This window comes from Triturus cristatus, chromosome 4_2, assembly GCF_964204655.1.
Source record: "Triturus cristatus chromosome 4_2, aTriCri1.1, whole genome shotgun sequence".
Classification (NCBI taxonomy): domain Eukaryota; kingdom Metazoa; phylum Chordata; class Amphibia; order Caudata; family Salamandridae; genus Triturus; species Triturus cristatus.
The window spans coordinates 558,906,105-558,931,322 of record NC_140586.1 but is presented as its reverse complement, the minus strand read 5'-3'; the positions used below and the strand labels follow the sequence as shown (position 1 = coordinate 558,931,322).

Below are 25,218 nucleotides of genomic sequence, written 5' to 3'. Positions count from 1 at the left end.
GTACTTCTCCCACCAGCCCACGAATAAATTTGCGTAGCTGGGGGCGAAGCATGTGCCCATGGCGGTACCGCGTTGTTGCTGATACAATTTGCCAGAGAATAAAAACATATTGTTGTGTAAATAGAAATCAATCATTTCTAACAACATGGTGTTGTGCGTATGAAATTTTGGAGCTTTTTTGTTTAAAAACCATACAACTGCTTTCAACACGTCTTGATGGTGAATGCAGGTGTAAAGACTTGTAATATCGAGGGTAATTCAAAGCATATCAGGATCCCACACAATACCCCCGTCAGTCGTAAAAAATCTTGTGTATCTCTGACATATGATGCCCCCAACGCGTTTCAACTGCATCCGCAGCCTTGATCACATGTACTACAAGTGCACAAACCTAGAAAGTATCTTATAGCATCCGGTGACTGGCCCAATAAAATAGACAAAAGACAAAGCAAGATTGCTTATACATTTAGTGGCCATGTTGGAGTGGTACAGACGAAAAATAATAAATGTTTCGGCAAACACTTACATTGTATTTACATCAAATGAGAGCTACATGCATGTAAAGAGGGAAATACATATATAAACATGTTGTACTTGATGCGCTATATTTAATAAGGCCGAAATCTCCTTTGACTAACGTCGCTATGTACCAATATAATATAATCAGACAAGTGTCCTGATCAGCGTTGCACATGCAGTAGAATATTTATTTATATATATATATATATGTATGTATATATATATGTATGTATGTGTATATATATTCTCACTTATTAGCCGCGCACACAAATCCTTATTTGTGATGAATTTATTTTTCAAACAGATCCAGTCTGTCAAACCGACGCGTTTCGACCAGCATGGCCTTTGTCACGTGATTTTTGGCAACTGGTCCGGCCAGTAGCCTGCACCCGCTGTTAAGCGTCATGGCCTCCGACCACATTGTTTGCTGATTTTGAATATCAGACATTTATGTAGAACATATATTTGTGTGACTTGCTGTTGTTAAAATGTCGATCTAGTTGGCAAATGCAATTTTCCCATGGTCATTAAAGCTTTACAGGTGGTTGCTTATTTTTTGAAAGATTTAAAACTAGCAGACTTTGTCATACTTTGTAGAGCCTAACACAGCAGGGCGGTATATTGGTTATTTCAGAAATTTGACTAAAAGGGGAGCAATTGACATTTTTTCAGTATCATACTCTCCTCACATTAGCAGTGTGGATTGCTTGGTTTGTTTTCTACTTTAAAGTGTATTTCTTTGCTTATAGGTGGCGACAGACAAGGTTACAGACAAGTTGAGTTCTACTCTCTCATGGGTGAAGAACACGGTATCGCATACTGTCAGTCAAATGGCCAGTCAGGTGGCAAGTCCACCTGCTTCATTACACACTACATCCTCGTCTACCACTCAGTCAACACCAGCAGTTTCTCCATCTTCCCCATCACAGCTGAGTCCAGATGAAGTTGAGCTTTTAGCAAAGTTAGAGGAGCAAAATAGGTAAGTTAAAAATAATGTTGTATTTACTATGTTGTGAATTCTAGAACCCAATTATTTTGTTTTTGTGAAGTACACGTGTTAAAAGTAATTCACGCTGTTTTGTGCAAAGATGCTCAAATTATTTTTTTGTTTAAGTATTAAAGTTTGTTTCCTTTAGAACAGTCAATCCATTATCTAGTTGAACAAGTGCATGGCATGGCCTCAATAACTAGTTTTTATGTGCTTTTCACAAAGCAGATTTATCACCATATGAAATGTTAATTTATTTCATGCACCTTTTTCGATATGAGACACAACTCCCAACATCAATGTTTTGAATATTTGTTCTGCACAATGCAGAGGTACAGTATAAATGACCATCCCCTATCTAGTAGTTTTTCTTGGGCAGACCCCAAGTGGAGCCTAGCGCTTCCCTTTATGACCTTCAACTTAAAACCTCTATTAAACATAGTTCAAAGTATTATACTCCCTTCCAGTGTAACCCTCTTCTCTACTTTGATTTTATGGTTATTGCCATTGGCTTAGGCAGACAGGCCAGTATTTATGTTGAGGACTTTCTAACATTTTTACATGCATGTTTCAGGTCTTTATTGGTTTGCCAGAGGGTGTTTCTGGCCTGGAATAATACATATGTCTGTTACTTATTTTGTTTCATTCGTTATATACTTCTTCTCTGCAAAGATATGGACCAGTTTCTATAGAGCCATTTTGTAGTTGATGACGTACAACCCGTGTCCTACAACAGGTGAGAAGATGAGTGGTGAGCCAGCCTTGTTTAAAGACAAAGTTGCAAGCCGCAGCCGCAAGACTTATCAGGTTCTAGAAAATTTGACTACATCTCGCCTCACCTGAAAGCACTCAACTTGCTGCCCTATGAAGCGAGAATACAGCTAAAGATGGCCTGCATCACTCATAAAGCCTTACACTACAAGACACCACAATACCTAGCCCAGAAACTTACCCTGTCGGGTGGAAACAAACTCACCAGGAGCTCCGACAATCTGCTCTTAAAACCTTCCAGCTTCAGCAAGAAAAAAATATTTGAGAGAGCATTCTCCAGAGCTGCACCAAGAATTTGGAACACTCTCCCTCTGAGCATCAGAAGAATCTCTTCTACCTCAACATTAAAAAAGGAACCTTAAACCTTTCTGATGAGCAAATTTCTCCCTTAAATCCGTAGCACCCTCACCCACCTTGACTCATTATACTTCAACTGATCTCATCTCGACTTGCTCCTCTCTTGAATGACTCACCACACTCCTTTAATCACTGTTTCTTGAGGAAGTTCTAACATCATGTACATCTCTACTTACCTCTTACCCAGCCTGCTATTCTAAACTCATCTCCATGATTCCTTGTGTAGACTGCCTGACAAATAAGAGTTGACTATACTGAAATTTACAATAATGCCCGGAACTGAAGTACTATGTCTTCTTAATATGTCTTTATCGTACTGTACCTATCGGTTATTCATATGTACATAATTTCATTCTGTCTAGGACCCTACTATACTGTCTTGAATTTGTTTACTCCTTACTGTGAAGCGCTCTGTTACCATATGTTTGGTCTTGTTCGTGCTATACAAAACTCCGAAAATAAAATCAAAGGGTACTGGCAGAAGTGGTAATTGTGGGATTTTAGGCATATCCTGAAATATTGCAAAAGCGACCCCAGTGACGGAGTTGATTGGAAAGAATGTCTCGGTGAGGGATAGTGAGGCATATTAGTAACTGAGCCAAAGGGTAAACACATAATCAAAACCCATTCAAGTAGCATACCAAAGACAGCAAATTTGGACCCTCCCATGACCGAGACATGTAGACCAGTTAATGCTACTTAATTGGAGACAATTGAGAAGAATTAAACAGGACAGGATTAGATATAACTTTTGGTGGGAGGGAATGTGAGAGCACTGACTAAAATCTAAAACATGATGGGAAAGGCTGCCTAACATCCACTTAATGAGGGATAGTATGATGAGATGTTTCATAGTAATTCAGGGTGGATTGAAAAAAAAGAATATCAGATAAGAAATAGAACCTCATACAAAGTTGTAATGTAGCCATGATGAAATGTGATCTACACCAGCAGGGAGAGAATATTTGAAGACATGGAGAAGACACTGCAAAATCTACCTGCAAGGGTGGGAGAAAGGAACTGGATCCTCACAGCTCTAACAACAAGAGAAAATATGTCATACATGAACGTCACTCAATTCAATTTTATTGATTTAGACCTCCACAGAGATAAAAAATTTGAAGTAAATACATATATCATATAATTTATATAAAATTCAACTATAAACATGTTAATAACATTTTCCTTTTAAAATATAGGTAAGAAAGATTACACAAATGTATAAATATTATAGCAAACTATTTCATTTGGCGGACATTTTGATAAGACATTGGTAGTAGAAAGATTATATCTGAAACATATTGGTTTTAAGAAATGATTCCTGGCATCTGCCGCCACATTATTAGAACAGGAATAAATGACATGGGTTGAGTCCTGGACTCCACTATTACATTTATCACATACTCCTGTGCTTTCACCTGGGTCACTCCAGCTCTTTGTATAATCCTTTAGAGGTAATATCCCTAAGCGAAGCATAATAAAGCTTTGCTGAAAACTATGTTCTGGGGTATATCTCACGTACTTTTGATCTTAAACTCAATAGTAGATGCAAAAGACTTCTAGTGGGATAGTTGGGAGCAATGTACCATATTGAGATCAAAGCTTAATCGAGTAGTAACATTTTTTTAGAAATAGCTTCAAGCGTGCTGGAGACCAGGATTGTAGGATACTTTCAGTACATTGGAAGTATTCTATGGCTATCTTAAATTTTCTCTTAATGTATACATTTGTACCAGCCTTAAAACTTTAATGTTTTAATAAGGCCTATTAAGAGCCGCCTTCTGCGTGCAAAAGCTTAAATGCCCATCTAATTATGTTGGCCAAAGCTTTTGAAAAGGCACTAAACAAACTAGTTGAACCAGTGTAGCTTGGCTCCGTAACATTACTTATGTAGTAAGTTACCTTTGCATATTAGTAGGAATATATCCTGTCGCATAAGTCGGAGTAGGGGGAATTTTTTGCCCAATAGATTTCGAGAAGAGAATTAAAGTGTCCCTTACTGGAAGATGAATAAAATCTCTTAAGGGCATTTGAGCTTCTGCTTTTAGATCCATATGCTGAAAGTGGGAAGAGGCTTCAAGGGATTGTGTAAATACTCGCCCTAAGTAGGTGTATGCTCTTACCACCTCTACTGGTATCCCATCTAATTTCCAATTAAAGTGAATATAATAGTTCGTTCTCCTAAATGGGACCACTTTTGTTTAGGAGATGTTTACTTTTAAGAAATGTGCTTTTCAATACCTACTAAAGGCATCTATGCTATGCTGTAAACCCATCTAAGTGAGTTTAAAAAGTAACAAATCGTCGGCGTACATTAGCACATGTATGTTTACTGAAGCTACTACGGGAGGGAAATTCTTCATTTTGATAAGACTCTCTTGTCGCTCCACTTATTGCCATTTAAGCGCCACATATATGAAGGAAATCATATGACTAGATGATGCAGGAGCATCTATTTAAGATCTGTTCATAAATATACTGGGTATTGGTCCAACTTTTGAATTTGCAAAAGTGTATCATATTGCTCCTGACATAAGAAAATGATCATTTGCCCTCTGGCATTATGGCAAAAACTTTCTTGGTCGCACTCAAAGAAAGAAATATTTAAAACGACAGAAGACAATCTCCACTGCAACATTGAGGGAATAAGGTTCCACTTCTCATGGCCATTCACCATGCAGTAGAGAAAAACAGTAACATTGATTGCTAAAGTGCTAACTATAAAGATAGCGTGCTACAGATTGGTTTTCTTTTTGGCACAGCCTTGCAGATAATAAAAAATATCACATCTCCTCACTGGGAGGAGGACACTCTATTATTGGACTTCCTCAGAGGGACATAAGCAGAAGACCGTGATTGGGGACAGGAAGCATAGACTAGAAATCGCTGAAAGGTATAACATCAACAAGGCAAAAAAGGGATGGTTTTAGTATGAAGACACTTAAAATGTGTACTGACTCAAGGTGTTATGAAATGGCATCACAGAAAACATTTGCAAGAGCATCCATAGTTACACCATCTAAGCTGTTTTCCTGGAGCGTCAAGCACTGATGTATGTGCTTAAGAGTGCATGCTAATTGCCACTTCCTGGAGTAAGGTAAAATGAGGGTCTGTCTCAAAGGATACTTACTTACCTCAATAACTGGAGGTGTAAAGAGGACGGGAGGTGGTAGCAAGAAGAGGTACATGATCAGTGTTCTTGAAGGTAGTTTAATAATGAACGAAGATAAGAGAGACAACTGATATCCACAACTGAGAAAGCTCTGGCTTCGTAAAAGGTATGGGGCAAGTTAGGAAATTTTGAGGTGAGAGAATGGTGGAATGAATAGGTGAATTGAAGGTTTAGGGGATTAAATGGCTACTTGCCATTCAATGAAGTTAGAGCAACCCAAATGCTTAAAATATGCATGCTAGATGTCCAAGATCACAATTATCCTTGTAGAACAAAGATGCTTTTGAAAGATGATAGTGGAGTCTATGTGTGGAGGAGAACATTTACATGCTCATACTCTAACTGAACCGATCCAGCTATAGAGCCTCACACATGGCTTGATCGCTACATGGCCACTCTCCACATTGCATGCCATAGGCCAGCCAGGTAGACACATAGAATGAAGAGCTTTACTCTTCCACCTGATCCCAAAATACACAGAGCATACACATGCATTGACCAAATCCTGTTCTGTAGTTCTGTAGCGCTGTCGGCAGAATGGCTGCTAAAACCTCTAGCGTTTGGAGAGTTTTGACAAAGTAGTTCCCCATGAAACCTCACAAAACAAACAACCCCTTCAGAAGGTGGGAAGTTTCAACAATGATTTGAAATCGGAAAGACTTTTAAATTGAGTGGTGCCTTCAATGTGTGAGTGAGGAGTTTGAAATCGGCGTGTTTTTTTGTGTCGGGAATTCATTGAGGGGTGATGATGTGGGAGGTTCAGGATGAGTCTGGCTCCCGAGTTCTGTATGGTTTGTAGTCTTCTAGTGAGCTTACACTCACCCATTATAGCTGTAATTTGCACCACATTGTTTATCTGCAGTTTTTAACAGGAGATCTGACTTGCCTCTGATGTTTTCTTTCTGTATTGCAGGACTGTATGGGAAAGTGCCTGCTTAATAACCTCTTTTAGCTTCTGACCAATGTTTACCTCTTATATTTAAATAATCGCAAGTATCCTTTGGTTAAGCAGAATGACTTGTTTGTTTATAAGGAGAGTTTAGTCATCAAAACAGGATTTTTACTGCTTTGGATTTTGATGGGAATCAGCCTTGCAACTTTGCCTAGATGTGGGCGTACCAGCAAGGGGTGTTTCATTCAAGTACCACTTGTCCATACCCCTCCTTCCCATCTGTCCTTCCCTCCCACCTAGAAAAGCAGCATGGTCAAGAAAGACATTTATGGTTTCTCTCTTTCTCATGCCACTGTAGTAGTTCCAGATGGCACCTCATGCCTCTCCAGAGATGCCAGACCGAAAAAAGTCTCATTCTTTCTTAGAAACTAGTTATCTTCTTCCCCTAACCCTTTTATTGTCAAACAAGGTCAGTAGAAATATTTGCAGAAGTGCTCAAGCTCTCGTTAATCTTTGTTGGTGACATTATTCAAATACCTAAAGATCATAGTAGACATATCTTCCATACTTAGTGAATGTACAGTTTGATCCCAAGGCCCTGTTTATCCAATCAAGTGAACTAGATTATTGGTGAATTTAGCAGACGTTCTCAACAATCTAAACCTATACTGCCTGTTTAAAAGCTGTGGTTTAGTTAGTCTTTTGCCAACTCTTTTTTACTAGTTTGATCTATTCCAACAGTATGTCTTTTATGCCCGTTTCAATTCACATCGAGTCACCAAGCATTTTTCTCTTTCCTCTAGTGTTGGGTCTCTATAATATTCACTGTATTTTTTCATTGTAGTGGAATTTACTTCTAGCCTTTTAGTAAATCTGCATTGCAGTGTAGCCTGAGCAATGTTACCGAACAACTGCATCTACTGATGGTGAAATTCAGTTTTACGAGAATCTCTCAGTTCATCTTAAATGTGTTTAAATGAGCCAAGTACAGTATTACAGCCTTTGCTTAATTGCCTCGATTTCCCATTCTCCTCTTACTACAGTCGACTCTGTTGGTTGGATCGTTCCTCAGTTTATGGGCAAGGCTCATGAGCAGTGTTTATATCTGGAGAGCTGCAACCTGTCACTTGCATGAATCGTTAAGACCCTTTTGATCAGAGAAGATGAAAGACTAATAGCTGAATAACCCTCGCAAGTCAGTAACACTACTGACTGAAGTACGTTTACATGCTATTGTAATTAGTGATTTTATTAAGTGTTGCAACTATCAAATGTTCCTCTTGGAGTATATGAAATGTCATGATTGTTCTCATTCTGATGTTACTAGAGCGTCGCCCGTGACTGCCTGTTTCCCATATGCCAACACCGCAAACGGTCACAAGCTTAATTTGTTATTGACAGCCAGTGGAGGTATCTGATTGTTTGTTAAGCTCATGTCTCTGAAATTACTGTGTGTCTTTATTGTTTTTTTATTTTTAATGTTTTTATTTGTATTTTGCCAGAAACAAAAACGAAAAGAAACCAGAACAAAATCGGTTACAGTCGTGTAGAGACATACATGTACAATCCGTACCTCATATAATTCCAAAACACACCCCTTTAGGGTGTTGTGAATCTGCAAGTCCCACCCAATCGCATCTTTCCGTTGTAGTGTACCATGTTTCCTCACCACCTGGAATGCTGTTGTGCTAGAGAGCCGGGTCTTATTTTTAGAGTTGGATGCGGGCCCCCGAGAGGCCCAATAACCAACCCTCAACCCCCCATCTAGGCCATAATAAGCCCTCCATTTGCCCCACACACTTCTGAATTTCCTCGGGCACCGTCTTGCGATATAGGTGACCCTTTCTGCCGCCATGTAAATTTCCATCCCTGCCTTCCACTCTCGGAGTTGAGGTGTGATTGCAGCCACCCAAGTTCGTGCTACATCACGTTTTACCACTACCAGGGCCAACTGAGCGAATATGAGGTGAGGTCGGCCCAAATCTACATCTCCAGGTATACCCAACAATATGAATCTAGGGTCCAGTGGTAGTGTCGTGTCTAGGATCTTGCTCAGTATCCCCAACATCCCCTCCCAATAGGTCTATATTTTGGTGCAATCCCACAGGACATGATAGAAATATCCCAGTTCATAGCCACATCTCTGGCAACTAGGGTCGCTAGCACGGCCCATCTGGTGGAGTCAAACCCTATCATAATAGACTATGGAGTAGTTTATGTTGGATGCGGTGGAGACGGGATTTAATACCCACCTCTCGATGATGCATCAGGGCTGCTTCCCAATCTATGTTTTCAAGTGCGCCCAAGTTCAGCTCCCAGGTCTCCCTTAGCTTACCCTGTCAGTCAGGTGTATTATAATTCAGAGTCCGGTACGTGAGTGATACTGCCTTAGTAAGCACATGCTCCTGTAGCAGGCGCCCCTCCAGTGGAGCATATTCTAGTAATGGTGAGGAGAGCGAGGTCTCCACCCTCCAGGCTTGTCGAAATTGTGCAAACTTAAAAAACTGGGAGGTATGTCGCGCAACCTCCGTCTGAAGCGAGGGGAAGCTTTTGAGCTTACCCTTGGTGGTTATGTCACCTATAGTAGAGATACCTATGGCATCCCACCCCTCGAAGCCCCTCAGTTTTTGGAGTTCTTTTAACCAGGGACAATGCCAAAGGGGCGTCTGCTCAGTGGGTTTGCGATCCCATAGCCCTCGTTGCTGTCTCTCACGCTTCTATAGAGGTTTGGGTGGCCGAGAGATGTCTCCCTCTGCCCTGTGCCCCATAGAGATAATGAAGCCAGGTACGACGCGCCATGGTTTCCCTTTCCAACCTGTAGGTGGGATGAACAACTGTCACATGTATCGAGTCATTCTCCGGGTTTAGGTGTTCTGCCCAATAGTAGGCCTCTATATCTGGCAGCGAAATCCTGTATTGATAACGGTGCAACGTAGTCAAAGCGATCCTCTGGTGTTTCCCCAGCATCGATCGCTCAAAGTATGTCTGGAGAGGGGAAAATATCCATTCTGCAGTGCGTAAAGGAAACGGGGCAAAGTGATCATTTTAAACATGGCCGCCTGGCCTAGAATTGTGAGAGGGAGGGACTTCCACCTCTGTGCATCTTCTGCAAAGTTGGTTATTACCCGTTTGATATTTCTCTTGTAAGAGAGGCTCTTGTCTGTAGTGAGATAAATCCCTAGATAGGTGAATCCAGTATGTGCTATCTGGAGAGCCCCAGGGAGGGTAGGCCAGACGGACAGAACCCTTGGACTATAGATAACTGACTTATGCCAATTGATGGTATACCCCGAGTAGGACCCGTATTCGTCCATAGTGGCAAACAAGTTGGGAATCGTGGTCTTCGGATGAGTGATGTAGAGCAGAATGTCATCCCCATATAGCAAAATATTTTCTTCCCATGTGTCCGTCCGTTGAATTTGAAACCCCCGCATTTCTGGGCACTGCCTAATCACACAGGCCACTGTCTCAATCGTGAGGGGAAAGAGCAATGGGGAAAGAGGACAACCCTGACGGGTGCCTCTTCTAACAGGAAAATCTCCAGAGATATGCCAATTAACCTTGCCACTTGCCCGGGGATCCCTATACAGGAGTCCTACCCATTGCCGAAACTTGGGACCTATACCGAATTTGCCCAGGGTGGCTTCCAAGAAGGGCCTTTGTACCACGTTGAATGCCTTTTCCGCGTCCAGGGATAGGAGTAGATACGGGGTATCGCGGTCCTGGACCGCCATTAGCCAATTGTGGGTCCTTCGCAAATTCAGTCGGGTCGCCTGTCCGGGCAGGAAGCCCGTCTGATCCTGATGTACTAGAGTAGTGATTACTTGGCAGAGCCTCATAACTAGGATACTGGCCAGTATTTTCACCTCTATATTGAGAAGAGCTATATGGGGCGATATGATGCACAATCACAGAAATTGAAATCTGTATATTTTATAAAACCACTACTATCCTTCTTTTTTTTTTTTAAACCATAGGTGAGGCCTAAGCTAGAGATTTCCCATCCATTATTGTATAGATCTCAGATTTTATTTGTCCTGCTTGAGTTAGTCGGGAGGCCTCAGGGTTTTACTGTTCAAGTCCAAACAGAGCAAGATTATGTATGTTGTACAACCATGGGAGAGTAAGCAGAAGATTACAACAATAGGCTGTGTTGGAATGATTCGTTATAAAGAAAGCATATCATTTTATTCCATGGAATATAAAACCCTAAAGGTACCTCTAAAGAATTATAGGTGCTACAATGGTGAGAAGACAAGCCAGTGGTTCTGAGGGCTAAACTTAATCACTAATTTTTTAGCAATGTAGGTTAAACCTCGAGTCACATATTGATGAATAAAACTTCAGAAAGTGACCTTTCAGGAGTCGGCAGGAAATAGTGTTGGAGAAAAAAGTCTGTGAACTAGTTGAAATACAGACGAGATTAACATCCCAACAAAAACTGTGGGGCGTGATTGTGTGGACGAATGACATACAGGAAACATCTGCTAACTGACCATTTTCACTAGCAAGTACTTGCTGTCGGGTGTTGTTGTGTATTAGGAAATGGATTATGCTAATTTAGTGCATGTGCGCTCCACTAGAGTAGTTAAAACCACTTTCTTTAAAGCACTGAGAGTACTTATGTTTAGGATCAGCACTATGGACACTCTTACCTAATCATTTTCCTTTTCTGGTCCACGCATGTGTCAATGATTCACTTTCTTTGATTTTGTAGATTTAGTTGACTTTTTAGAACAATATTCTAAAGAATGTATCTAGATAGGTTCTTTTCCTAACATCTGCATTTTTTTTTATTATTGAAAATTAGGCATGACACATAGGCTAAACAGTTACATGCGAGATGGCAATTGTTGCACATGAAATTAGTCTTTAAAACCTATTTAGCACAAATGACATTGACAGTTTCAATTATACAGAATTAGGTCCCACCTATAGGATCCTCCCTGGGTCTCAGGGGTTCACAAATCTCTCCCCTTTGGACATTCCATTGCCACCATATTTGTATCCATTTGTTTGGACACCCCCTGGCTTCATAGATGGACTTCTCCGTAACCATACACCAATCCATATCTTCGCCCCAATCAGCCACATGTGGCGGGTTCTGCACCCTCCACAATTGGGCAATATTCCATTTAGCAACCATCAGCCCCTTGGTGACCCATGTTCGTTCTCTGGAGTTCAAGTCAGTAGGGTCCCAAAAGTTCAACAAAGCCAATTTAATATTGCAGTGGATCCGTTTACCCAACGCTTCTCCATCTGGCGCACCAACCCCTACCAATAACTCTGGATAACTGCGCCTTCCCAGAGAGCATGGATAAAAGTTCCCTCCTGACCACACTGTCGCACACAGCTACCATCCAACTTGTAACCCATGCTAACCATCAGGGGCCCTGACAAGTAGGATCTGTGGATGAGCTTTAGCTGCACCAGGCAAAGCTTGGAGGATATGGCCACCTCCCGAGGGGAGGCCACCGCCGCCTGCCACTCCTCATCATCTAGGCCAGCCACATCATGGTACCATTTGGCTCTCAAGCGGGTCATGGGGTCCGCCATGTTGTTAATGGGCTTTTTGTAAATGAGTGAAATGGCCTTCTCTGGCAGATCACCGTCTAAGATCCTATCTGCGAGTGGGGAGGATTCAGGGAGCTCACTACCCCTGGGAAGCACAGCCAGCAAGGCATGCCTAATTTGGAGATACCCGAGATATTCAGACTGGGCTAGGTCGTATTCTTGCTGTAACCGGGGAAAAGGGACCACATCCCCCGACTTCCATAGATCACGCACCTTGGAGATACCTATGAGGTCCCATCGATCGAAGCCCTTCAAGCGATCAGTTTGCCTAGTTGCTCACAGAGTGGCGTGGCCTGTGTGAGCTTTCCCTCCCAAACCAGACTCCTAGTAGCCACCCTCCACACGTGCACTGCATGCCCAGTCGGGCCAGTCAGAGCAGGTTTCAAAGATCTTGCATATAAAGCGCCCTCGAAGCCGCCACCCGGGAGGAGCCACCTGTCGATCTGAAATGCCGGGTCCCCTTGTGGTCTATACATGCATTGGTTAATTGCTGCGAGTTGCGATGCCCAGTAGTATCTCCTAATATCCGGAAGTCCAATGTCCCGTCAAACCATCCTAACGTGAGTTTGTGTGTTGCAATGCGAGGTGGTTTACCCTCCCACAGCAAGTCCCGAATGATACTGTCAACCTCCTTGAAATACGAGGCAGCGACAGGAAGCGGGGTGTTCTGTAACGCATATAAAAGTCTTGGAAGGGACATCATTTTGAATAGGGCCGCTCGTCCCAAGAGGGTCAACGGAAGTGATTTCCAGTGTTGAACTCGGATCTAAGACGCACTAGGGGCGGCCAGAGATTCCAGTTGTAGAATCTAGATAGATCTTTAGAGACCCAGATCCCCAAATATTTAAAGCAGTCGGCGGCCTCCGCCAAATGGCAATCCCGAGGGAGTAAAGGCCGTTTGCCATAAAGGACATAGAGCACCGATTTGGACCAGTTTATCGAATACCCTGCAATACACAACTCAGGAGGGAACATACCAACACTATTACTAGCCCCGTGAAAATTAATCCACTGCTCTCTTCTGCTGTTAAATCTAAAGCTGTTCTCTTAGAAGAATTCACATTTTTCAGTCTAAATTGCAGGTCACTTCCCAAACATAAGGAAGATATGCATGATCTCTTATTGAATACACAGCCCGATGCCATTTTCCTTACGGAAACATGGCTTAATGAGAGTTCAGGATCAGATGTTGCAATCGCCCTACCTCCCAACTATACAATCATCAGAAAGGACCGTATAGATAAAACTGGAGGGGGAATTGCACTTATTTTTAAAAACACTTACACTTGTAAATGGGATGACCTACCCTTCGTAGGCTGTGAAGCCTGCTCTTTTAAACTTTCGCTTGCATCTTAGTTTACATTCTCTGGGGTCCTGATTTTATCGACCGCCGGGTCCTGCTGGAGCATGGGCATCGACGCTCCCAGAACTTATCGCCCCTCTGTTAATGGAAGCTACGAACTTTACTATTTTAGGAGACTTAAACATTCATTTTAATGACCGTACATGCATTATCAGCTCCATTTTGACTGCTGATTTAGCAGCCATGAATGTTCTACTTCATAACGCAGGTCCCTCTCATAAGGCTGGAAATGTGCTAGACCCCATTTTTTCTAATTTAGCTAGCATCATCTCCCTAGCAGCCCTCCCCATTATCCGGTCTGATCACTTTTTGGTTGGGTTTAACGTGAAATTGGAGATGCAATGCAAAAACGCCTCTAACTTGCCTTCCAAAGTAGGGTTTAAAAACTAGAAGAACCTAGATGTCGATCACTTTAATCAACATCTCCTAAACAACATTCCTGCCACCTCCCCAACAAATATAGCGTCTGCGTACACTATTCAAGCTTGGTTGTTGTCATCTATTAACGCAGGTCTACCCATGTCTAACAAAAAAATGAACAATCATCGTCCTCCTGCCCCGTGATTTTCTGATAAATTAAAAAATAGGAAAAAACAAGTGTAAAGCTTTGGATGATGCGCCAGAATCAAAACTTACTTACAAATTGGCAAAAAAAGGATTACCACAAACTATGTAAAGCTGCTCGTGCTGAGCATGCAAATAACACCATCACATTGGCTCATAACAATCCTAAAGTCCTATTTAAAGTTGTGAAAGAGTCGTCGGGTGCATCTTGCCAACCCACGCCACCTAAATTAAATACAGCGCAATGTGAAGATCTGACTGAGTTCTTCATTGATAAAATTGAAAAATCTATACAGAATTTAATATCATGACAACTAATAGAGTTGTACTTAATGCGCAATGCACCTACATCGGGCTGCATCATTCCTTCTATGACACAGGCCATCATTGCAACACCTGGTAAGGCATTGGATAACTGGCTGCCTCTAGATACACCATCTTTTAGTCGCATCCTATCCAGTCTTAAATCTGGCTCTCCCAAGGACCCTCTCTCCATTCTTCAAAAATTGGAATTACCAACACTTAATGCCATTATGGAACTGCTTAATACATTGCTACGTGAAGAAATAGTACCCGCGGCATGGAAAACTGCCATAGTTCTACCCCTGCTGAAAAATGTGAAAGTTGATACGGCGGAACTTTCTAATTCCCGCCCTATTTCTTTACTCCCTGCCTTTTCTAAAATCTTAGAAAACATGTTAATAAGCAGTTGACGCAGTTTGTGGACTCCCAAGAAATACTTCATACATCACTATCAGGATTTAGAGCTGGCTTCTATACAGAATCCACACTCTTGGGCGTCACAGAAATTCTTCGTAAACGTCTGGACTGGGGAGAAACGATGACACTCGTACTGCTTGACTTGAGTGCTGCTTTCGACACTGTGTCTCATACTGCCCTTTTACAAGTTTTAAGTTCTCGGGCATTGTCGGATCAGCACTCAAGTGGCTTTCTAGTTTTCTGTCCGATCGGACCTTTCAGGTCTTTTTCTCTTCCGCTAGTTCGAAGGCCCACGATTCCCCGTATGGAGTGCCACAGGGATCCATACTTAGCCCGTTACTCTTCAAGATCTATGTTAGCCCCCTGGCCTCAATCGCTGAAGAAGCTGGGCTAACCATTTTTTCTTATGGAGATGATACCCTGCTTAATTTCTCCATGTCCGCCAAGGAGACATCCAATGTGTCATCTCTCCAGGTAGGGCTGCAAAAGATAGCTGGCTGGATGCATACCAACCGGCTGAAACCTAAACGGTGGGAAAACTGAGGTTCTTATTCTCGTCCGAAACAAAGATCTCTGGGGTCTCCAACACTGGCCACCTCAAATGGGTGATCTCCTCCAGCCGTCACAATCAGTTCGTAATCTTGGTATAATCATAGATGACCAATTTACCATGAGGCAGCAAGCGGTTAAGGTCACCTCGACCTGTTTTACCTTCCTAAGATGGCTCAAGAAAATACTTTGGATGCTGCCTAGGTCTACGCAAAGAACAGTTATGCAGGCCCTGATTGTGTCTAGATTGGACTATGGCAACGTCCTATATTTGGGAGCCAACAAGGAGGGGGTTCGTAAGCTGCAGGTCGTCCAGAATTCCGCTGCCGGACTATTTTGCCAATTAGCTAGAAAGGCCTCTATTTCAAGATCCCTCCGCGACCTTCATTGGGTGAGGGTGGAAAATCGCACTAAATTTTAAGCCCTATGCTATATGCATAAGATTAAATCTGGTGCAGCGCCACAGTATCTCAGTGCTTTGGTACATCCGTACCTTCCACGTGCCATCTTCGATCCTCTTCTCAGGCTAAGTTTCAAGTCCCCCGGATCAAACATGTACATATGGGTGGTCGGTCCTTTGCCTGCTTAGCTCCTTCACTGTGGAATTCTCTCCCCTTACAACTCCGGCATGAAACCATTTACTTCAAATTCTGCAAAGATCTTAAAATATGGTTATTTAACCAATAGTGCAGCTCTGTCTTCTTGCGTGTGTCCGATGGCACCGGGAAACCTCCAGGTAGCTGCAAGCCTTAGAAATGTAATTTAATAACAATAAAAAACCTACTGAACATGTGAAATATATCCAGAACCACGTTGAGGGACGCCGCCGAGGAGGCCAAGTAAAGCAAAATATCATCCGCATACAGCGAGATGTGGTCCTCCCACCCTGACGTCCATTTAAGGCCCCGTATGACGCGGTCCTGGCAAACCCATGGTCTCTAGGGCCAAGGCGAAGAGAAGCGGAGACAAGGGGCAACCTTGTCTGGTGCCCCTGCCGAGAACAAAAACAGGAGACAGGAGATTTCCTATTAACAACCACTTGGGCAAGTGGTTGATGGTACAGAAACTGCACCCATTTGATAAATTCGAGCCCAAAACCGAGCTTATGAAGAGCTGCAAACATGTAGGGCCATTCAGTGGTGTCGAATGCCGAAGCAGCACCCAGGGATACGACAACAGCGTCCTCCCTGATTGTGTCAACCCGGCACAACACTGCATGGAGCCTGCGCAAGATGAGGGAGGTAATCCGGGGTGCATAAATCCTGATTGGTCTGGATGGACCAGGCGGGCGAGGACCCTGAGCAGGCAAGTGGCAAGAACCTTTGCTAGGATTTTCGCTTCACAGTTAAGACACGAGATGGGTCGATAGGATGAGCACTTGTTGGCTGGCTTACCCGTTTTATGGATTACGACAATGTTGACGAGTCGTTGGTCCTCAGGAAGGATACCCTCTTTTTTTACTTTCACAGTACATTTCGGTGAGATAGGGTGCCGTCTTGCTCGCCTTGAACTTGAATAACTCAATGGGCAGACCGTTAGGGCCCGACGCTTTCCCCCCCCCCCCCCTCCCCCCTCGCAAGGCTTGGATGGCCTTTACAACCTCTGCGACTGTAATGTCAAGTTCGAGGTCCGAGCACTCCTCCTCGGTAAGCGACAGCATTGAGATATCCCATAAGAGCGAGGAAGCCTCTTCCTCCGTATGCAACGTGTGGGATGTTTAAAGCGACTGATAGTATTGGCCAAAGGCGTCTGCAATATCTTGTGGTGCAGTGAGACGAGATTGTGAGTTTGTTTCTATCTCAACCACAACTCGCTGAGCCCTATCTCCTTGATCCAACCAAGCCAGTAATTTGCCAGCCTTGTCGCCTACATTGTAGATTCTGCGAAGCGTGGCCCTATACTGTGTCTTGGTGACCTCCATAGCCAGGTCAGAGAACTCCTTGACTTTAATACGCAGTTTCTGATGCACTTCCGGTGTGTCCTGTGTCTGGACTGCGTTTTCTAAGTCTTAAGATTTCCCCCTCTAAGTGCGTCATGGCTGCTGCTTTCTCCCTACGCTGTCCGGTGATCTGGGCCAACACCACCCCGTATAACTACCTTGTAGGCCTCCCAAAGCGTGGTCAGCGAGTCAACCGACCCTTCATTTTCCTGAAAGTAAAGATCAGACTTGCTCAGTACCTTGTGCCTTACATGGGGAGTCGTGAAGTACCAGGAGTTAATCGGGGCAACACGGCTGACTATGGGCTCGCCCACCTCTAAGCGGCACGGAATGGGTGAGTGATCGGACATCCCCCTAGCCAGGTGGTGTATGTCTCTGACGACCTGGAGCTGATGTATTAGTGAAATAACACATAGTCTGTCTGGGACATACTGCCATGTGGGCCAGAGAGATAAGTGTACTTTAGTTCGGTCGGGTCCAAGCTCCTCCACACATCCACCAGGCCCGTCGCTCCCAGAAAGCTGTGTATCCGCCTGCGGGAGGGCGGCAGGGTCCTCTGGGGCCATCGGTCAAGGGAGTCCGAGACAATAGAGTTGAAGTCGCCCCCAATCAAGTCTATCGGGTAAGTTCAGAAGGAGGTCCCCAAGATCTATGAAGGCCTGAGTGTGCAACCCTGGTGGTATGAGAACAGAGAGGAGATTGAGTTTATGCCCCTCCCAGGTCCCAGAGACAGCCACAAATCTACCCAGGACGTCAGTGCGGACCGAATCAACAGTCATAGGGAACGATTTCCGGACCAGTATACCCACTCCCCGGGATCCAGAGCCAAAAGCAGAGTGTGCCACCATATGGAAACCCCATTGCGACAGGGCCTTGCAAGCATTCCCAAGCAGGTGGGTCTCCTGTAGGAAGACGACATCTGGAGAGTGATGTTTTAAAAATTGGAATACCACACCTCGCTTGATCTTGTCTCCCAGCCCATTGACGTTCCACGACAGAAACTTAAGCTCCTGTCTAATCGTCGTGCCCATCACCCCCTCGTAAGAGTATGCTCAGTAACGGAGGAAACCAACCAGGAAGGCCCCCAGGAGGAGACGTTCCTGGAGACCCGTGGACCTTCAAAAATAGATATACGGAGAGCATGGAACCCATACCTGTCAATACCTGAAGCCTATCAAATATCTCATATCCAAACAGGAAAAAAAACAACACCACAAATTCAAAACAGTCCCCCGCCCCACCCCAGCAAGCACCCGGAACTCGCTAGCCGGAACCCCCCTCCCTCCCTGCATGGCGGTGTCGGAACCTCCCGCCCACCCAAACTTGTAGAGTGCCTATCGCCCACCCCTCAAACTTGTGGGTGCATGTAACCAACCGGGCACCCGTCCCTGAGAGATACGCAACTGGTAATCACACAATTAAGCACTAATCATTCGTAAGCACCAATCAATACCAAAACACCTTATGACCGTCACCATAAGATCTAGGAATCCTGGATCAAGAGCAGTTCAGTCAGTGAGTGAGGCCTGACCGCAACTCAGTCCTGAGGTCAGTAAAAAGTCCCCAGCCCCCAAGGAGAATAACATACAGATCAGTCATTAAGGCCCACCGGACCCCACCTCCAGTTCCCCAGGCAGCGAGCCGCTGTCGTATCCATCAGCGTCCTTATCGCTCCTCGCTCCTCAGGCACGGTTGCCCTTCCGGCCCACAGTGCGCCACCCCTCCAACCAGTCCCAGGCCTTCTCCCGGGTGGGGGAGAACCAAGCTTCCCCGTTCGATTCCACTCTCAGCTTGGCCGGGAAGAGCATGGCGTATTTCAGATCTTTTTCACAAAGCGCTTTCTTGACGTCAAGGAAGCTGCGGCGCTGTCTCTGTACTTTGAGGGTGAAGTCTGGAAAAAAAAAGGTGATCTTGCTATTCTGGAAGTCTAGTGGGGGCGACGATCTGGCCGCTTGAAGAATAATGTCTCTATCCCTGAAGTTAAAGATACTAGCCAGCAAAGGCCTTGGAGGGGCACCAAGTCTTGGTCTGCCGTCCGGCACCCTGTGCGCCCTTTCCACAGAGAAGGAGTTGGAGAGCCCGCTTGGTTTGAGGTAAGTAGTGATCAATTCTTCCATGAACAGGTCTGCTGACGGTCCCTCCGCCTCTCCGGGACTCCCAGTATGTGGACATTGTTGCGTCAAGAGCGTCCCTCATAGTCGTCCAGCTGCGCCTCTAGTTTGTCGGCGTGGCCCAGGAGGTCGTCCATCTTACGCTGCAGGTCAGAGGTGTCTTCGACCAGGGAGCTCACTTTAAGTTCCACATCCTTTAATCAGATATTCATGCAGCGCATATCTTAACCGTATGAGGGAGACTTCAGAGGATACATAATCAATCCGTGACTCCAACGAGGCATTGACAGACATAATGGCAGTAAGAATATCGTGCCACGTAGGTTCCTTTGCCTCACCTCCAGATTGCAGCCTCTTCCCCGCGGCTGCTTCCGCCTCCGCACCAGGGTCCTTGTCCCATGCGAATTTACTCAGTTTTGCCCGGACTGCCGATTTCGCGCCCCAACCTCCAGCCATGGTCCAACCCTTGTGAACCAAATGTTACCAGGGGAACATGGAGGGGACCAGGCCAGCGCCCCCCAACAAGCACTGCCAAACGTCGGTAGGCTGCGGATAGCGATGGGGGCCGTCCAGGAACAGGCAAAGTTGTCACGCCGTGAAAGGAGACCCCCGGTGTCAAGGTGATGAGTCCTTTGCTGGGCTGCAGGAGAGCACCCAAACCATGAACGACAGGCCTGGCTCTGTAAGCTCAATGAAAGCATGGTGGGTGCGGGGCCAAAGCCTGCAATATTGCCAGTGAGGGTTCTCTGCAGCAGTTCAGAGCTTGGACCAGCCGCAAGGCCTCTCGGCTGTGAGTTTCGCTGCCTCAGGGAATCTTTGTGTGCACCGCCTCTAAGAACGAATGTCTCTGTGCCCCCCGGTGGCCGCCAACAGTTCGACCAAGCAGGCCACCCGCGAGGCCCGGGCAACGTGTGACTACAGGGGCGCGTGCTTCCCCACCTCTTCCACCTGAGCTGCATGTGAAGAAAAGGGCCGGTTCTCGCTGTCTTGATGCAGGCAATGGACCACCTCACCTCGGGCCCAACCTTGGACTTCGGGGGCAGTGATGTGGGCGTCCCCGGTATCGCCTCTGGATGGATGGGCGCTCCTGCTGCACGGCGCCCTCCACACTCTGCGCCCTAGCGAGCGCTGATCCGTGCCGTTCACGCCCCACAGGGCTGCAGCGTGCGTTGTCAGACTAAGAGCTGGAACTGGGCAGTGGAATCAGCGGTGTCACGGCTCAATCGGTCCGTGGTGTATTCTGGTGCTTCGAGGTGGGCTCAAAACCAGTTATAGGTCGGATATGGCTGGATTTACTCAGGGACGGGTGCTGTTGGTCGGAGCCGCCTTAGGAAGCGGCCATTTTGCTCGGCGGTTGGCCACACCCCACAAATCTGCATTCTTGTGTTGCTCTGTGTTGAACTACTGTGAAAGGTCTAAAGTCGATCCAAGGTTGTGCCTCCCTCATTAGACTTAATATCTGACCCTCTAGACTAAAAGTTTCTCTTAAGCTATGTCCATGTGAAAATTGAGTCGGACAAATTCAAATCATAGATATCTGAGAACCTGGGAGCGCTAGTCCGAAAAGGGAAGCAAAAATTCATTTATGAAAGTGGATATAAAGTAAGCAAGAAGCCATAGTCAGCAAGAATACAGTATTCCTTAAATTAATGACTGAGGGTATTTTGGATCAAGTTACAATTTATGGAGGAACCGTCCAGTATACACTCTTTGATTTTGGAAGGAGTGGGAAATGGGGGTAAAATACACGAAAAAGAGCACAGAAATTGCCTTACAAATCAATTGCCCATTTATATTTTCAACTCTGCTACAAAGTGTTGAGAGGCACTCTGTCAATTAGTGCAAAGAAGTAGTTCGAGGTAGCTGACTGATCATTTTCCAGACAAATATCACAGGGCAGGGTGTAATTAGTTGGCAATATCCACAGTAATCAAAAGAAAAAAAGAACAAAAGTACTGTGGTACTCCAGGGACTTTTATTTTTTATTTTTTTATTATAAAAACCTGTATTGAACAAAGAAACCTGTTCCATCAATTACATAGCTTCAGCATATCGGCAATTGCAGCATAAAGCGGTTACATCATATGCCCGAGCAAGAGATAATCATCATTAACAACTGTGTTGTTCAGTGAACGGTTAGGACAGTGAGCAATGAGGTCCTTGTCAGCACGAACCTGTAACACATGGGGACCATGGCAGAGTGATCTGACTAAACAGTACAATACCACACCCACACACTGGGAGGCCATCAGGGGGAATCATCCAGGGACAGAGAAGGAGAGGGCCCAACCCAGGCGTCCGCCACCCACAGCAGGGGGGGGGGCGGCCACCAGCGCATGTAGGACCTGCAGGTGTCATGGCACATCGGTGGGGGAGACGGGATGCATCAGGAGGTATGTCTTCAGTGGGCCCCAGATGTCACGAGGGCGCGAGGAGCGGGGAAGAAGTTCAGCATAGGTGCAGAGTTGATCCTGCCAGAGTATCATGTCCCCCAGCCACTCTTTAAATTTGGGTGCCCGGCCCCGACCCCCATCTGCAGGCCACTCGGCGCTTTGCAAGCACTAAACAAAAAGACACAAACTTTCGGTATAGTACGGGGATATGTTCAGTGTATCCCAGGAGCATAATAAGTGGCGAGCTAGAGACAGGTGAGGAAGTCATGTCATCGAGTGCTGTGAGGACCTGCCGCCAATACTGTAGTACCGCGGGACATTCCCAAGCCAAATGTAAGAAATCGGCATGCTCTGCTCTACACCTGTCGCATCTGTCAGAGTCACGTAGGCCAAACCTATGAAGCCTGACAGGGGTATAATAGCTACGATGGAGAAATTTATAGTGGATGACCCGGAGCCTGCTACTGGAGGAGACCTGTTCCGTCTGCTTGCAGCAGTAAGTCCATTGTGCGTCAGTTATGTCTCGACCCAACTCCTCTGCCCACTTAGCCCGAGAGGCGCATAAAGGGTAGTCATAGTCCCTATACAAAGTGTGGTAGAGTGTGGAAATCCGGTGGGATGCGGATTCCGCTCGCAGGACCAGATGCAGTGGTACAAGGGTACTCTGCTCCGAGGGATATGTTGGGTGGCTGGCTTGTATGCCATGTCGAAGTCGAGCATAAAGAAATGTATCCATGGTGGATGGCGGGGGGATCATGGCACAATTGTGTGAGCGAACGAAATTTACGCCCGATGTAGAGATCCCCCCAACAAAGAAGATGCCATGCGCGCAACATTTTTTTGAATATGCCTTCCTGCAGTAGTGTAACCTCTGGGTGGTAGGTGAGGGGTAATAGTGGGGAATAGAGACCGGAACCAGGCACCCGGTCTAGGATCCGAGCCCATGCATTTCTTGTGCATTCTAGTGAAGTGGAAGCACGTCCCAGAGCTGTGGCGCCACGTAGCAGGACCCCATCCAACGGAATCGGGTCCGCCAGCCAGTGCTCAGTGGCAACATGCGGGGTATAGCGGGGTGCGCGAAACCAGAAGTGCGCAAAGTGGGCCTGTGCGCTTGTATAGTATAATTCAAAGTTCGGGACGTCAAAGCCTCCCTGTGCATAAGGCTGTACAAGGATGTCCCATCGAATGCGGGGCTGCTTTCCTCCCCATACCAGCCTAATAAGTTCAGATTTGAGAGTGCGGAAAAAATGGCGTCCAGGATCATAAGGGATGTTGAGGAATAGATACAACAATTTGGGGAGAATAACCATTTTTATAAGGGATATGCGGCCGGCCATGGTTAAGGGTAATGCTATCCAACGGGTGATGCAGCCGGTGACATGTTCAATCGCGCATCCATAATTAAGCCTCATCAGCTCATCGCGGTCAGTCGTAATGCGAATTCCCAGGTACTTAACCTCGTCCTCGTACCATGCAAGGGGATAGTCCGTATCAAAGGAGGTGGCTGCAGCAGTCAAGGGGAATAGTTGCGATTTAGCCCAATTAATAGTGATGCCGGATTGCCCACTGAACCTCACAAATTCATGCATGGTCTGGTTTAGATTTTGGCGTGGATTCTTAATATAGAGGGTAACATCGTCCGCGTACAGGGAGACCGGTATGGGACGGAGGAGGCAACGGAGGCCAGCGTGTTGATAATGCTGTCGGATCTTAGCTGCCAATGGTTCCATTACCAGGGCAAAGAGGATAGGGGAGAGAGGGCATCCCTGACGGGTGCCCCGGGAAAGGGAGAAGGCAGACGAGGTATGACCATTGATTTAAACTTTGGCCGTTGGGGAGGTATATAGCAATCGAATCCAAGAGAGGAAGCCGAGAGGGAGCCCCATGTTTCGTAAGACCGTGAAAAGGTAATCCCACTCCACGGAGTCGAAAGCCTTGGAGGCATACAAAAAAACTGCTATCAATGCCAATTGCGGATCAACAGCCTGTAGAATAGAGAAGAGGATACGGAGGTTGTGGGAGGTCGCTCTCCCAGGGATGGAACCTGCCTGGTCCGGAAGGACCAATTTGTCAAGCAGCAGGCGAAGGCGATTGGCCAATAGTTTAGCGAGTATTTTTGCATCCGCGTTTAGGAGGGAGAGTGGTCTGTAAGATGCACATCGGTCCGGCGGCTTGCCCGGCTTTAATAAAGACGTGATAAGTGCTTCTCTCATGGAGGCAGGGAGGATGTGGAATTCTCGGGCTTCAAGAAAAACCTCCTTTAACACAGGGAGGAGTGAGTCGATGTAGGATTTATAAAAGTCGATGGGTAGGCCAACGGAACCGGGGGCTTTGTTTGATTTCATTTGCATGATAGCCTCCCGTAGCTCATCATCCTCGAACGGCGCCTCGAGGAATGCGCGTTGCGTGTCGCCCAGCCAGCCAAGAGTAATGTCACCGAAATAGGCAGCAAAGTCCGGGGGGTCCGTGCGTTGTGTAGTATATAGTGTTTTGTAAAAAGTAGTAAAAGCATCTAATATGTCGCGGCTGTCTCTGTGTCGTACACCGCCATCGTCGACAATATCAAGCACATAATTGGAAAAGCGAGGTTGTCGGATATAATTAGCCAAGGCGCGCCCAGGCCTCCCACCCTCCCCATAGCGGCGGGCAATGAAGTACCTACCACGGAACCTCACCTCACGATCCGCAGTGGTCGTGTAATAAGAAAGCTTTTCCCTGAGTAGGGCCTGGTGCGCATTCGAGGAAGTAGTCCACATGTCAGCCTCAAGTTTTTTAATCTCGCCCTCCAGTTTACTTAACCGTCTCCTAATGTCCCGGAGTACTCCGAAGCTTTTGGACATGCCTATGCCCCGGCCATGACCATAAAAGCTTCCCAAAGGGTACTCATGCACTCTACGAAGCCTGCATTTCTAGCAAAGAACTCTGCAATTTCCTCACCCAACTCGGCGTGGAAAACAGTGTCAAGTAATGTCTCGGGCAATAGTCTCCAACATCTAGGAGTGGAAAAGGAGTTAGGGGGGCGATCTCCAGGCATACCGGGGCATGATCGGAGTATCTGTGGGCTAGGTGAGTGACCGCGCTAATCCAGGGGGTCGTGCCGCGAAAACAGAACCAGTAATCCAGCCTGGACCAAGTTGCCTGTCCTGCCGTGTAGTACGTGCCTTCTCTATCAGTGGGGTGGGTGTACCTCCAGGCGTCAACAAGCCCATGTTCCTCAAGTATCCCCAAGAGAGCCTCCCGCGTCCTAGTGTAGTGATGCGGTGAGGGGTTAGAGGGATCAGCGGCAGGGTGCAGGGCAATATTAAA

At 45.8% G+C, this 25,218-nt stretch overlaps 1 protein-coding gene across 2 annotated transcripts in view; it reads left to right on the top strand.

The window, feature by feature from the left end:
- EVI5 (ecotropic viral integration site 5) overlaps positions 1 to 25,218 on the top strand; it is a 1,102,294-nt gene that overhangs the window by 208,778 nt on the left and 868,298 nt on the right. For both annotated transcript variants that reach the window (XM_085602190.1, XM_085602187.1), the window contains exon 2: positions 1,269 to 1,498. In XM_085602190.1, the coding sequence (XP_085458316.1) occupies positions 1,350 to 1,498 (149 nt within the window). In that variant the 5' untranslated portion in view covers positions 1,269 to 1,349. The remainder of the gene's footprint in view (positions 1 to 1,268; positions 1,499 to 25,218) is intronic.